General features: G+C 38.1%; 1 protein-coding gene across 2 annotated transcripts in view; it reads left to right on the top strand.

The window, feature by feature from the left end:
• The window catches only part of SLC16A8 (solute carrier family 16 member 8), a 56971-nt gene that overhangs the window by 19010 nt on the left and 23424 nt on the right, over window positions 1–14537 (top strand). For both annotated transcript variants that reach the window (XM_033934086.1, XM_033934087.1), the window contains exon 3: window positions 7282–7425. In XM_033934086.1, coding sequence (XP_033789977.1) covers window positions 7282–7425 — 144 coding nt within the window. The remainder of the gene's footprint in view (window positions 1–7281; window positions 7426–14537) is intronic.

Below are 14537 nucleotides of genomic sequence, written 5' to 3' on the forward strand. Positions count from 1 at the left end.
AGGGAGAAGATAGTTTAAAGGGAAATGCTGTGCATTTTTGTTTGCTAAGGTTACTGGGTATGAATCCTCTAATCACCACTAGAGTGTGAGATTTTAGAAACAGCATCTGACTGAAAAAAAGTCCAAATGGGTAAGACTGCGGAAAAGATGTACGTGAAGCAGGCTTTTTATTCAGTTATTAGCGTATATCAATAAATAATCCACGATTGCTCTTAATGAGTGAGGAGCCAACACGGTCCATGTTTTGATTAAAACATCTTCCTCAGGGGTCCGGAGGAATCTATGTTCAAAAAAAAGAGAGCCAAAGGTGGATGTAAAATAAGGTAAAACCTATTATGAATCCTCTCAAAGGTGTGAGATTGACAAATGGTGGCTGTAATCCACAAATGGAGCGATTCACCAGAGCAACAGGATGCAAAGGTAGGGTTTCCAGATGTCCAGACTTCCCCGGACATGTTCTCCTTTTCGAGGAGCTTTTTGAAACCCAGCACTTTTCCAGATTTTGAAAAGCTTCCTCAAAATCGCGTTGGGCAGGAGGGCATCCGGGCAGGGCTGGGGTGGGTCTAGGATGGGATTGGGGCCTAATAGGGCAGGGTGGGTGGAACTGGGCGGGCCTGGGAGCAGGTCTAGAGGTCTAGATTTTACTAAAATAAAATCTGGTAACCTTATGCAAAGGTCACTTCCAAATATGCAAATGAAAGAAGTCCTCCCCTTTCAGTTTCAAGATGGGGCTTGTGACTCTTCACTGAGTGCTTTAAGAGTGAAGTGTGCCACTGCAGGGAAATAGCTTCAGATATGGTACCACAGCAATGTCTCTGCTGCTGAATTAATGCTACAACCCAGTTCACCTGGTCTTTTGAATACTTCATTAAAGCATACTGTATAATGAAAGACTGTTCTTGGTTTTCTTTTTAATCAAAATCTGTTTCCAAAATCATAGTCTCCGGAATGAAGTGATAACAATGTTTGGATAGATATTCAGCCGATAGTGTTTTGCTGACCACCTCTGACTTTATTCCCAGATATTCAAGGTCGGACCATGTCTGGGCACACATGGGCATACACGGCTGGATAAAACATAGCTGGCTAAGTGCAGTACTCAGCAGTTAACCAGCTACAATGAATTGCATAAAGGTACAATTCTGTTTTATCCAGTCCTATTTATGTCGTTAGCTGGTTAAGTGCTGAATACGTATTGGAATATAACTGGCTAAGTACTGGTTCTGTTCTGGAATACCTTCATAGCAGTCAGTTTTGGCTTGGGTGCTAACCAGATATTTTCAGCAGTATTATCCTTTTAATCAATTTGACTATCGAACCTGTTCTCTTCATAGTAATATTTTTAAAACAAGACCTTTCCATGCTAGTCTTTCCTTGATGGTTTATTAATTAATTAATTTGGTTTTCTGTCCTATTATCCCAGAACAGCCCAGAGCCTGTGTTGCAAGAGCATATCCACAGTTGGTTGGCACATAGGCAGCTAAATGCTGTTTTGATTGGTGAATAAAGATTAATAAAGTTTAAATTAGCCACAACTTTTTGAAAATATATAGAAAACTAACCACTAGTTCCTCAGTTTGCCACACTATGATGACGTATGGTAGCTGTCCTCATAGGAACTTTATAGCGTGTATAGTTTTCATTATTTTTATACTTTTCATTTCCTTTATTTTATATTATATTTGCTTGTGAGATACTTGTGCCTAGTATAATAGCATTTATAGCAAAAGTGATGATAATAACAGTCACTTAGCTTTTATCTAGCTCTGGGTCTAGCTCAATCCCCACCGACGCGTTTCACGATTTCATCAGGGTCGGGGAAGGAGAACGCAGAGCAGAATCTTTTCCTAGCAAAACGCTAGGAAAAGATTCTGCTCTGCGTTGGATCTAGCGTTTTGCTAGGAAAAGATTCTGCTCTGCGTCGGTGGGGATTGAGCTAGACCCAGAGCTAGATAAAAGCTAAGTGACTGTTATTATCATCACTTTTGCTATAAATGCTATTATACTAGGCACAAGTATCTCACAAGCAAATATAATATAAAATAAAGGAAATGAAAAGTATAAAAATAATGAAAACTATACACGCTATAAAGTTCCTATGAGGACAGCTACCATACGTCATCATAGTGTGGCAAACTGAGGAACTAGTGGTTAGTTTTCTATATATTTTCAAAAAGTTGTGGCTAATTTAAACTTTATTAATCTTTATTTATTAGTCTTTGAACCTTGGTGCACTATTTTTTTGGTTTTGATTGGTGGGCAGCAGGCCCCAGTGGAATCCTGCGGCAAGGCCTCTCATCAGCTTCTGACTCCCCCACTCACCTCCTCCTGGCTACTTTTAAATCTTCAGGCAGCCACCAAGCAGCGTCAATGAGCAGGCTTGCCCCCAGAAGTAGAATGAAGGGTTCCGGGCTAGGCCTGCTCATTGATGCTGCATGGCTGCCCAAAGATTTCAAATACAGCACCGGAGGAGGTGGGTGGGGGAGTAGAGCCATAACTGACCAGCAACCACCAATTTTGGAGAGACAGTGGCCCCTGTGACCTCCCCCATTCCGATGCCCATGGGTTGGCAGACAATTTGTTAGATAGGTATATATAAGTACAACCACGGTTAGATCTTAGACTTTGGATATTATGAATTAGACTAAACATTGCACCAGGAATGAGACATTATTAAACTTCAGCTGGATATAAAGGATAAGCAGATAATTCTAGGAGGTCTGAGCTGTAGTCTCAAACAGTAAGCTGATTATTAACCAGGACTGTTTTCACTGCTTTTCAGAAGAGGAACAAGTTGTCTATTGATCTGATGTGAGGAGGTAGTTGGTTCTAAAACTTAGACACCATGTGGAATTAGACTTGTTTACAAGTACCTTACAAGTGGAGAAGTTTTGCTGATGGGATACTGAAACATTTTTCCTGTTGAGATCGAAGTGTCTGGGTTGGGTGATAAATGGGAATCTTTATCGACATGTAGAGGGGGACATGTTGTGGAAGCGCTTAAAAGCTACCATAAGAATCTTAAAAATGCCTTGCTTTTTAATTGAAAGCCAGTGTACTTCATTCAGTGTGGTGGAGATGTGATCGAAAGGGCCTGACGATGTCACACTGATGCTGTAACACTTGGGTTTTTCCTGGCAGCTTTTCCTTGTATATTGGCTGAGGCATTAACCAGTTTTACTGGGGGAACAAATGAACCTGCAGCACCAACTCATAACATTATTCTCTTTCCTTTTTTTCCTTAAATTCATCTTTGTCTTTTTGTCTTTCTGTTTCTGTTAATTCATTTTTTTTATTATAAATGTAAACCACTTTTCAAAGCGCTGATAAGGAAGGCAAAGAGAGACCTTGAAAAGAAGATTGCACTGGAGACAAAATCACATAGTAAAAACTTTTTTAGGTTTATTAGAAGAAAGAAGCTAGGAGAAGAATCAGTTGGACCACTAGAAGGCCGAGGGATAAAAGGGGCACTCAGGGAACATAAGGCTATAGCAGAGAGATGAAGTGAATTCTTTGCTTCAGTCTTCACCCAGGAAAATGTGGGGGAAATACCAAATCAAACGTAGGAGAAAAGGGAAACTAACTTTGCCCCAAAAAAGCGAACAGTACAGAGAAAAAGGAAGGCAAGGCACATGTCCTATTCTAACAAGGGCAAACTTTATTTATATGAAAATCATCAAGTATAGGCCCAACAAGGATCCAAGTTTCGGCAGAAAAACTGCTTTCTTCAGGGGACAAAGAACAATTAAAAATAAAATATACAGTATATATATAAATGACCAACATAGGAGTATAAAGCATAAAACAAGTAACATATCGGTAGGTAAAATTTAAGAGGAACAACAATAACTAATATAATTAAAACAAATTAAGAACCATAAAAGAAAAAACATATGAATAGTAAGCAGGAGAAACATGATTAAAATACATTTAAAGGAAATCATAGAATTATCACAATACATAAAATATATATAATATAATAATGAATGATAATAAATTATAGAATAAAAAAATAATACCACCCAGCATTTAGATGAACCATCAAATAAAACATGTGTACATACCAAAGCCAAAAATGGCATTTAGTGCTGATGAGTCAGAGAAACTAAAACAAATCTCTAACACTGGAAGATGTAATGGGCAATCTGACAAATTGAAGAGTAGCAAATCAATACAATACATTTATTTATATACCACGAATAGCTCAACAAAGTTCATTGTGGTTTAACATTGAAAGAAGTGGAGACAATGACCAGAATTACAATCTTCAAATCTACATTGAATTTACTGCTGCCTTCTTAAAATTTTTATAATTATTCTCTGGTCATATGGTCTGATAAACATCCCAGAGTACTGATATTATTGAAAAGTGAGCACAGTTGCAGCAAAAATATGGTCTTAATAAAACACAAAGTTTTAAATGGTTGCAACTGAAGCAGGCTATTCACGAGGGGTTCCCTGAATGGAAGAATCTTAATAATCAATATAGTCTAGAATTCTTATGCTTTCAGGTGGACTTCTTGGGACACCAAGCCGCACAGTATAAATTGATAACAGGATTTATAAATAAAAAACCAAAGACTGGCCTCAAAGATATTTGGAGATTTGAGATTAAGCATCAAATTTCTGCGTCTCAATGGCCACGAATTTGGTCTTGGAGGATGAAGTGTACAGTGTCTGCATCTTTTTGTTGCATAGAGCATTTTGGATCCCAGTTCGATTACAAAAGTGAGACAGCTCTAAATCTAATAGATGCTGGTATTGTAAACTTGAAGCACGGACTCTAGATCATTTATTATTCTATTGTCTCTTTATCATGGCCTTTTGGAAATCAATTTGGTCCCAAATTAATTGTTTATTAGAGAATCATGTAGCATTATCATATGATATGATTCTATTCGGTACAACAATGAGAACAAGGAGTCAGATTTCATCAAATAACAATAAACTTTTATTGATTATGACAGGGGTCGCCATTCAAAATATCACAAATAATTGGAAAAACTGCAGTAGATTAAATTATACTTTCTGGTGGAATTCGTTATGTCACATTTATAAAATGGAAAGCATAATTGCTATTCAAAAAGGGTATTATAATAAATTTAAAAAGATCTGGGGGCCATTGACAACTTACTGTAATGAGTAGATATTTTCTATTGAAAGTATATTTGCAAATGGGGGGAGGAGGGTAAATTAAAGTTTACTGTAGGTTTAATCAATAGAAAAGAATATTTATTTTTGTGTATTTTTGATTAAATGCTAAAGAAAAGGGTGGGTGGGAAGGGAATACATTTATTTATTTGATGTTATACTAGAAAGAAATTCAAGTGATGTATTTAATTTTAAATGTTTTATTATTTGTACACTTGTAAGATTATGAAATGAATAAAGTAAGTTTGGCTAGTAAAGGAATATTAGAAATTGGTCGATAATTAGATTTTTCCAGCACACTTGTTTTATGGTCTTTAATTGATGGAAAGATGACAGCTTCCTTCTAGTATTTAGGTATTCTTCTAGTAGATAAACTGGAAGAGACAAGGTCAAGAATAAATGGCCCAAAGAATGAGATAAATAATTTCAAGATGAACATAAGAATTGCCACTGCTGGGTCAGACCAGTGGTCCATCGTGCCCAGCAGTCCGTTCATGCGGCGGCCCTTAGGTCAAAGACCAGTGCCCTAACTGAGACTAGTCTTACCTGCGTATGTTCTGGTTCAGCAGGAACTTGTCTAACTTTGTCTTGAATACCTGGAGGGTATTTTCCCCTATAACAGCCTCCGGAAGAGCGTTCCAGTTTTCTACCACTCTCTGAGTGAAGAAGAACTTCCTTATGTTTGTACATAATCTATCCCCTTTTAACTTTAGAGAGTGCCCTCTCGTTTTCTCTACCTTGGAGAAGGTGAACAACCTGTCTCTATCTACTAAGTCTATTCCCTTCATTATCTTTAATGTTTCGATCATGTCCCCTCTCTGTCTCCTCTTTTCAAGGGAGAAGAGGCCCAGTTTCTCTAATCTCTCACTGTATGGCAACTCCTCCAGCCCCTTAACCATTTTAGTCGCTCTTCTCTGGACCCTTTCGAATAGTACTGTGTCCTTCTTCATGTACGGTGACCAGTGCTGGATGCAGTATTCCAGATGAGGGTGTACCATGGCCCGGTACAGTGGCATGATAACCTACAATCTGTTCGTGATCCCCTTCTTAATCATTCCTAGCATTCTTTTTGTCCCTTTCGCTGCCACTGATTGCCACCGCCGCCGCTGATTCCTCCCACATCCAAAAGGTCTTTTTCTAGGCATTTTGGACTTGGATGATTTTTTGGACAAGAATATGGTATAAAGATAGACAATTTAGCGGTCTGGACAATCAAACGGCTGGATGTAGAAGTAGACGATTCTCGGAAAAAAAAAAAAAAATTGGGGATGTATTTTTCGAGAATGGACTTTAGACATTGCCGACTTTGAACAACTAGTGACTTAGGCCCAAAATGGACTTAGACTTTTTTTTATTATTATGCTGTTCCACATGTATAGCCCTCGATAGAGACTACGTTGCATAACTTGCTTTTTTATCAAACTTTTCAAACCACCCTCATTAGTATGAAAAGGGTGGAAGAGCTCCATAACATGTACTTAAAAATAAATATGAAAAAATGTAGATGCAGAAGCATATATAATACAAGAGCATCAAGAGCTCTTTCTAATAAGGAAAGCTGACAATTTCTTCCACTGTTAGGGGTTCTTGAAGAATAAGACCTGAAATCACTGGAGAGGAGAGGATAAGGGCTAAACTTTTCTGTTTTTTTGTGGATCTTGCCTCAGCATTTTTGTTGGTATTGCTTTTGCTAGTATCAATTAGGAAACTCGTGTATGAATTTAGATGAAATTGAACCTTAATGGTTATCACAGGAAAATATCAAGTTTTAATCTAAACCTGGTGACTGGATTTTCCCTTCTAACATGCCTGTGTAAAACCAGTGGGCATATACTTGTTGGAATTCTCATCTTCAAGTTTTCTAAAGGTCACATCTTGGGTCCCTTGTTCAAAAGCAGAACTATACAATGCTTTGTGAATATCTGGACCAGGATCTCAGCACCTGATTTTTCATGGAGTACCTTTAGCAAGTCTGGACAAATATGGGGCTTCTGTCTCTCTTGGTCCTTGCTCTGCTAGGAGCCAGCTCCAGTGAACCAGCCAGACAAAATGAGCACCCAATTTGGGGGAGCTGAGAAGTAGTGAGACAGTACAGCATTGTGTCATTGTTTCTTTTGCTTTTCTTTCCAGGACCCATCTCCAGTATCTTGGTGAATCGGTTTGGTTGCCGCCCTGTGATGCTCGTTGGTGGGATGCTGGCTGCTTCTGGGATGATCACAGCTTCCTTCTGTAAAAATATTATTCAGCTCTACTTGACAGCAGGAGTGTTGACAGGTCAGAAAATTTAAGATACATATTCTTATTAAAGAGGACATTTTTCCATTTTATGCTGTGGAAAAATGTCTTCTTGAATAAGGGAATAAGAGAATGGGTCTCTTGGTGTGCTGTGTTTCTTACCATGTGATGTCCTGCTGAAAACATTTAGAAGTACTGGCTTTATGGTATATAGCAATATAATTAAAACGCAATGTAAAATTATCTTATTCCATTGTATACCATCACATTGTCTGCCCTCTGCTCCACCTCTCATTTCAGTTGATAGTTCATTACTGACTACTTCATTCAAGAATGGCAGCACTTTACAATGCTCTCTCCTCTCCTCACCGAGCAACAAATTCTGTATAACTGAAACATTGCTTGGAAGGGGGAAGGAACTGATCCTTAATCAATGCTTCTCATCTGAATATTCAGCTTTCTCTATATGTAGTACCTTCTACAGATGAGTGGGAGTGTTCCAACACATTTCAGTATCATGAGGTTCTCTTGATAAAAATACTTTAACTTATTCTTCACATGTAAGAAGAAAAACTCCTTATATGGTGCTTAGGCTTCTCCCAGTGCATCCCAGGATGCACTGGGCAGGGGCAAGATGTCACCATTTTGAAGAGGCATAACATAATATAACATAACTTTATTTTTGTATACCGCCACAATCAAAAAAATTCTAGGCGGTTTACACAAGAGAGAAAAACTGGACAATCGGCGAAGTACAATATTAAAATGAGAATACAGCATATTAATTAAAAAGACAATAAAAATTTAAGTGAAAGTGGTAAAATTATTATATTAAGAATAAAAACATAGTATTATTTGATAAATTTATTTCTTAATTCGGTCTTAATTTCTTTTCGGAAGGCACTGTAAGATAACACGGCTCCGCTAATATGGTTACCAAACCAGGACTGTTGTTTACTTGCTTGAAATGCAAGCATCCTGTCTAAAAAAGACCAAACTTTACAGCCTAAAATCTTTGAGTATGCACATAAGTTACAATTAAGGCAGGCCCAGAGGTTGGATAGAGTAGGCACCGCTCCTTCCTGCCACTTCGGAAAAGGTACGGGAGGAGTGAGAGGGTTTCTTAGCTTGTCTCCCAGCTGTCTGGCTGGTCAGCCCACCCTCCCACTGTTGGAGGGAGGGGGAGAAAACAAGGGGGGCTGTTGACCTGGGGGCCCAGCCTAGAGGGGTTTCAGAGAAGTCCGTTGGACCACCAGAGACTTTTTAGGTGAGGTGCTCAGGAAGGTGTTGACAGGAGTCTACTGGACCAGCAGGATATTTCTTAAGTCTCGGGGATGAGGGTGGGGGAGGTGGGGTTGGGAGGGGTCAACTGGACCACCAGGGATTTTTTTTAATTTGGGTGGGGGTTCACTGGACTCCTCAGGATTTTTGCAGGTCAGGCTCATGTGATTCCATGACTTTCCTGTCAGTGCCTCATCCAATGAGTAAAGCTATGAGATCTCAGACCTGCTGGAAACATTTGCGTACTAAAAGCTGGCCATTCATTGCTTTTCATTGCACTATGTGCTCATTTTAATACTAATGAGCTCTTTGTAATGCATTTGCGTAGGATTTTTGGTGGCTATTGACAATATCGGTAAAAGCCACTGAGAACCCTTTTGTACATTGGAAGCTGAACTAACGTGCAAGCTAGCCTGGCTACAACCAATCTTGCTTGCATGTTATGCTTCTGAGCATCTGCCTCCTAGTAGTAGTGTCATGATGCTACTGCTAGCGGGCATCCTTATATGGAAGAATGTTCCTAGTGGTAGTACCACCATAAGGGGTCATGGCATCCATTTTGGATCCTCTTCAGGAAAGATAGGATAGGAAGAAATGGAGGGGGGGTGGGGGTGGAATTACATGTTAAAGATCATATTAAAACCACACAATTGCAGGATGGAAAATGTATTTACATAGGTGTGATATACAGGCCTCCTTCTCAGACAGAAGTGGACAGAGATTTAATAGCAGACATTCAAAATATAACTGGAAAAGTGAAAGTACTAATAATAGGTGATTTTAATATGCCAGATATTGATTGGGCTATCCCTATTGTGGGGTCTCCTAGAAGTAGGGAGATCCTGGAATCTCTACAAGGAGAACTGTTCCAGCAGTTTGTAATGGAAACCATGTGGGATGGGGTCATACTGGATTTAGAGCTTACAAATGGGGAAAGTGTTTCTGATGTTTTAGTGGGTGATCATCTGGCATGGTATGGTTTAATATTAAGACAGGCACAGAGAAGGCTTATTCAAAAGTGAAGGTTCTAGAATTTACAAAAAATGAACTTTGTTCAGATGGGGGATTATGTCAAGGAATTATTGTCTGGATGGGAACACCTGGAAGAAGAAGGAAAGCAGTGGGCAAAACTGAAAGAAGCTATTATAAGGGCAACAAATCATTTTGTAAGGAAAATAATTAACCGTAAGAGGAAAAGAAGGCCACTTCGGTTCTCAAAAGTAGTAGCTGAGAAGATAACGAGAAAGAGGTTAATTTTCATTAACTACAAAAGACTGCAGAAAGAGGAAGACAGGTCAAATATTTGGAAAGGTTAAGAGAGACTGGTTGAGTAAGCCAGGAAAGCAAAGATGCAAATGGAAGAAAAATAGCTAGCAAGGTATTGTTTAGAAATATTAGTGATAGGAAGAAGTGCAAAAGTGGCATTGTGAGACTTGAAGGGGAGAAATAGGTAGAAGCTGATATATAAAAGGCCGAATTGCTTAAAAAATATTTCTGTTCTGTGTTCACAGCTGAAGTGCCAGCAGTGGAACTGCAGAAGACAAACACAAATAGGGCTGAAGGTGTGGTAGATCCTGATCAATTTTGAGAGGATTGTGTTTGTGAGGTGCTAGCTAAACTAAAGGTGGACAAAGTGATGGGGCAAGATGGTGTATATCCAAGGGTACTGAAGGAATTTAGGAAAATTCTGGTGGTTCTGCTGGCTGACCTTTTCAATGCTTCTCTAGAGTCGGAATTGGTATCAGAGGACTGGAGAAGGGTGGATGTACAGTACTCCCCTGACATTCACAGGGGTTCCATTCCAGGAACCCCCACGAATGTTGAAAAACCGCGAATACAGTTTTTAGGCAAGGGAGACAGGCTGGAGAGCCGGCGAGTGAAGGGAATCACTCGCGGTATGCTACGACCACCTCATCCTATACTAAAGTCTGGCCTCACCAATCAGGAGCTGCTTTGACATGCAGCTCCTGATTGGTAAGGCCCGACTTTAGTACAGGAAGGGGCGGTCGGAGCATACTGCGAGTGATTTCCTTCACTTGCCGGGCTTCGGCTGCCCTCTCCTGCCTCTCCAGCTGCCCTCTCATGCCTCCTCTTCACAGTCAGAAAATACTGCGAATGACTGGGACTGTGAACCGCGGACCACAAATTCGTGGGTGAGCACTGTAGTCTCTCTCCACAATACTGGAAGTAAGGAAGAAGTAGGGAGCTAAAGGCTGGTATGTCTGACTTGTGTGGTAAGTAAATTAATAGAAACTCTTTTGAAACAGTGAATAGTGAATTCTGGAATCCAGTGCTTACAGGACCCGAGGCAACATGGATTCACTAGAGGTAGGTCTTGTCAGACAAATCTGATAAATTTTTTTGCCTGGGTGACCAGAGCATTAGATAGAGGGAGTGTGCTAGATGTGGTCTATTTAGGTTTTAGCAAAGCCTTTGACAAGTGTTCCACACAGGCTTCTAATAAATAAACTTGAATGCTCCAAAGTGACGGAATGGGTCAGGTACAGGTTGACAGAGGGTAGTGGTCAATGTAGATTACTCAGAGGAAAGGGATGTTACCAGTGGTGTGTCTCAAGGTTCAGTTCTTGGACCTGTTTTTTTTAGCATTTTTGCAGAAGGGTTGTCAGGTAAGATTTGCCTCTTTGTGGATGATACCAAAATCTGAAATAGAGTAGAAACCCCTGATGGTGCAGATAACATGAGGAAGGATTAGCGAAGCTTGAAGAATGGTCTAAAATTTGGCAGCTAAAATTTAATCAAAATCTAAATAAATTGGAGAAAAAAATCTATATACTTAATTCACAATTTAAACAATGTAACTAATAAAGTGAATTTGAATAATAAACAATATTAATCAATCATTAAAAATGATTTTAAGAGTGCTCAGTGTGATATCTTATTCATAACCAGCAGGTTATTGGAATAAAGATGTGTAATCATTGCATCATCGCACTCACCTCTGATCAGCCTTCAAAGACGTCTCTTTTTGAGCAATCTCATTCATGAGTGGTGAACTTATCAACATCTTGTGAATTCAGCTAAGTACTCATCTTTATACATCGTTTATCATAAACCTGTTTGAACAGCTTATTTTCTGCAAGATGTTTAGGGCTGGTAGGGAGGTGAGTGCGATGATGCAATGATTACACATCTTTATTCCAATAACCTGCTGGTTATGAATAAGATATCACACTGAGCACTCTTAAAATCATTTTTAATGATTGATTAATATTGTTTATTATTCAAATTCACTTTATTAGTTACATTGTTTAAATTGTGAATTAAGTATATAGATTTTTTTCTCCAATTTATTTAGATTTTGATTTTCAATTTGATTAAGGAGAATAATGGCCTCCATTGGATGGGATACAAAGTCAGGATTATCCAATGAGAGAATCACCCAATTAATGAGTGGTACACATCTTCTAATAGGAGCACATGAAACTAATACTGATGATTGGACCAACACAGTCAAATTACATAAAACATTAATTAGAGAACAAATGCATTCAGCAACATTATTAGAATATTGTCACACTCAAAGAATCCCAAGGGGACTAAGACTATATAAGGAACCTAGATTCCTCAATAATCCACAATATGTGGAAAAATGGAACGCGTTACTTACCCAATGTGGTTTAGATCTAATGTTACTAACAATCGATAATCTTGATACCATCATTAAAGATTTAGAATTAGAATTACTTGAAAAATTGGAAAACATCAAAAAGGTGGAAAATTCAGAAGATTTTGAAACTCACTATCAGGAACATTTCAAAGCTATGGAATTATATCAAACAGATATCCGTAAACAAAAAATAGCTAAGTTTAAAAGGGATGAATTAGATTATACCAAAGGATACATATATCCATGGATGGATAAAAATAGAAAATCAAGACGGAATCGTCCCAATAAGAAACATATTACATTCATTAATTCCTCTAGTGAATCATCCAATGATGGAATGAAAACAACTGGTCCAAAACCAGATTCGATACCACTTATTCCTGATTCTTTTTTACGTTTAACAACGTCAACAGAAAAACAAACAGATCCGGGTATTCAGAACAAACTCAAACCACGCAAACTGAACAAGAATCGTTAACATTGGTATTCAATATTTCATCAAGAATGTTAACTTCTTCAGAAATTTCATTGTTACAAATGGGATTGTCTTTTGTTCCATTTACTTATTATGATTCTTATGATACTCAAGCCTGGTTACACAAATTTTTCAGATCATTGAAATTGAAACTATTTTTTGGCCAGACTAATATACCATCTCAAGATGAACCTTCCTTCACTGACTCTCATCACGTTCCTTCAACATGGGTGCCACCTGGTCCCGTAGATAATATGATTGGTGCTTTTGAAAAACTGGTATTGAGAGATATGGCTACAATGGAGTCAAATAATTACAAACAATATCACAACTTGACACGAGCACAAAGAACAGCTTTAGAGACATTGACACATGACAGGTCTATAAAAATTTTACGTGCTGACAAAGGGGGAGGAGTTGTAGTCATGGACACGGAAGCATATCACATAGAAGCTAGACGTCAACTTTCAGATTCTACAGTCTATCAACGGGTGGAGAATGATATAACCAAAGATCTTCAACAGATTATATATACCACTCTATGTCAGGCTAACACCGATGGCATTATATCATCTAAAGAATTTAAATATCTATATTGTAAGAATCCTGCCGTTCCGATAATAAAGTTTCTCCCGAAAATACACAAATCATTTCACAATCCACCGGGGAGACCCATAGTATCCTGTTGTGGTTCTTTATTAGAACCTTTATCACAATACATTGATTTTTATTTACAGCCATTTATGTTATCTATTCGTTCCTACATTAGGGATTCTATGGATTTATTAGTACAAATTCAAGATTTGGATTTTTCTTCTAGTAATACAGAGGATATGGAGAACACAGAAGATTTGATATTGGTCACACTGGATATAACCTCTCTATACACTAGTATACCACAACAAGCAGCCCTACAGATCATTGAATACTACTTGTTACAATCACCACAAGTAGGGAATAAATTCAATCTATTAATGTTTATGGCTCGATTAGTGATAAATAACAATTATTTTGTATATGAGGATCAATACTTCATACAACGCAAAGGTGTTGCTATGGGAGCAACAGTAGCTCCAGCCGTAGCATGTTTATTCATGGCCCAATTTGAAGACAAATATATATATAATTCAATATTCTTTTCCAAGATTTTATTTTGGAAGAGATTTATTGATGATATTATTTTTATTTGGAAAGGCACTATGGAGGAAGTGGATTTATTTGTGAATCAGCTTAATGAATGTGACTGTAATATCAAGTTCACTGCTAATATGGATAAGTCTAAAATTAATTTTCTAGATATTCAAATATCCCTCATAGCTGGTCAGTTCCATTCGACTATTTACAGAAAAAACACTGATAGAAATTCTATTCTTCACTATAGGAGTTTTCATTCTAAAAAACTCAAAAATAGTATACCAAATAGTCAATTCCTCAGATTGAAACGGTTATGTTCTTCACCTATTGAATACCTTCATCAAGCAAGAGTAATGAGTCAACGGTTTCGTGATAGAGGCTATCCGGAACAATGCATTAAAGTTGCACATAAGAGAGCCAAGAATGCCAATCGTGATTGGCTTTTGCTGCCAAGTAACAAGTCTGATCAAAGTAATTCAAGAATGACTTGTGTATTGCCATTCTCTAGTAAAACACATCATATACAAATAATTATACATAAACATTGGAATATACTTAGCTTCCATCCAGTGTTTTCAGAGATGCCGATGTTTGCATACAAAAGAAGTAAGAATTTAGGTGAATTTTTCAATA

Source organism: Geotrypetes seraphini, chromosome 2 (genome assembly GCF_902459505.1).
Source record: "Geotrypetes seraphini chromosome 2, aGeoSer1.1, whole genome shotgun sequence".
Taxonomy (NCBI): domain Eukaryota; kingdom Metazoa; phylum Chordata; class Amphibia; order Gymnophiona; family Dermophiidae; genus Geotrypetes; species Geotrypetes seraphini.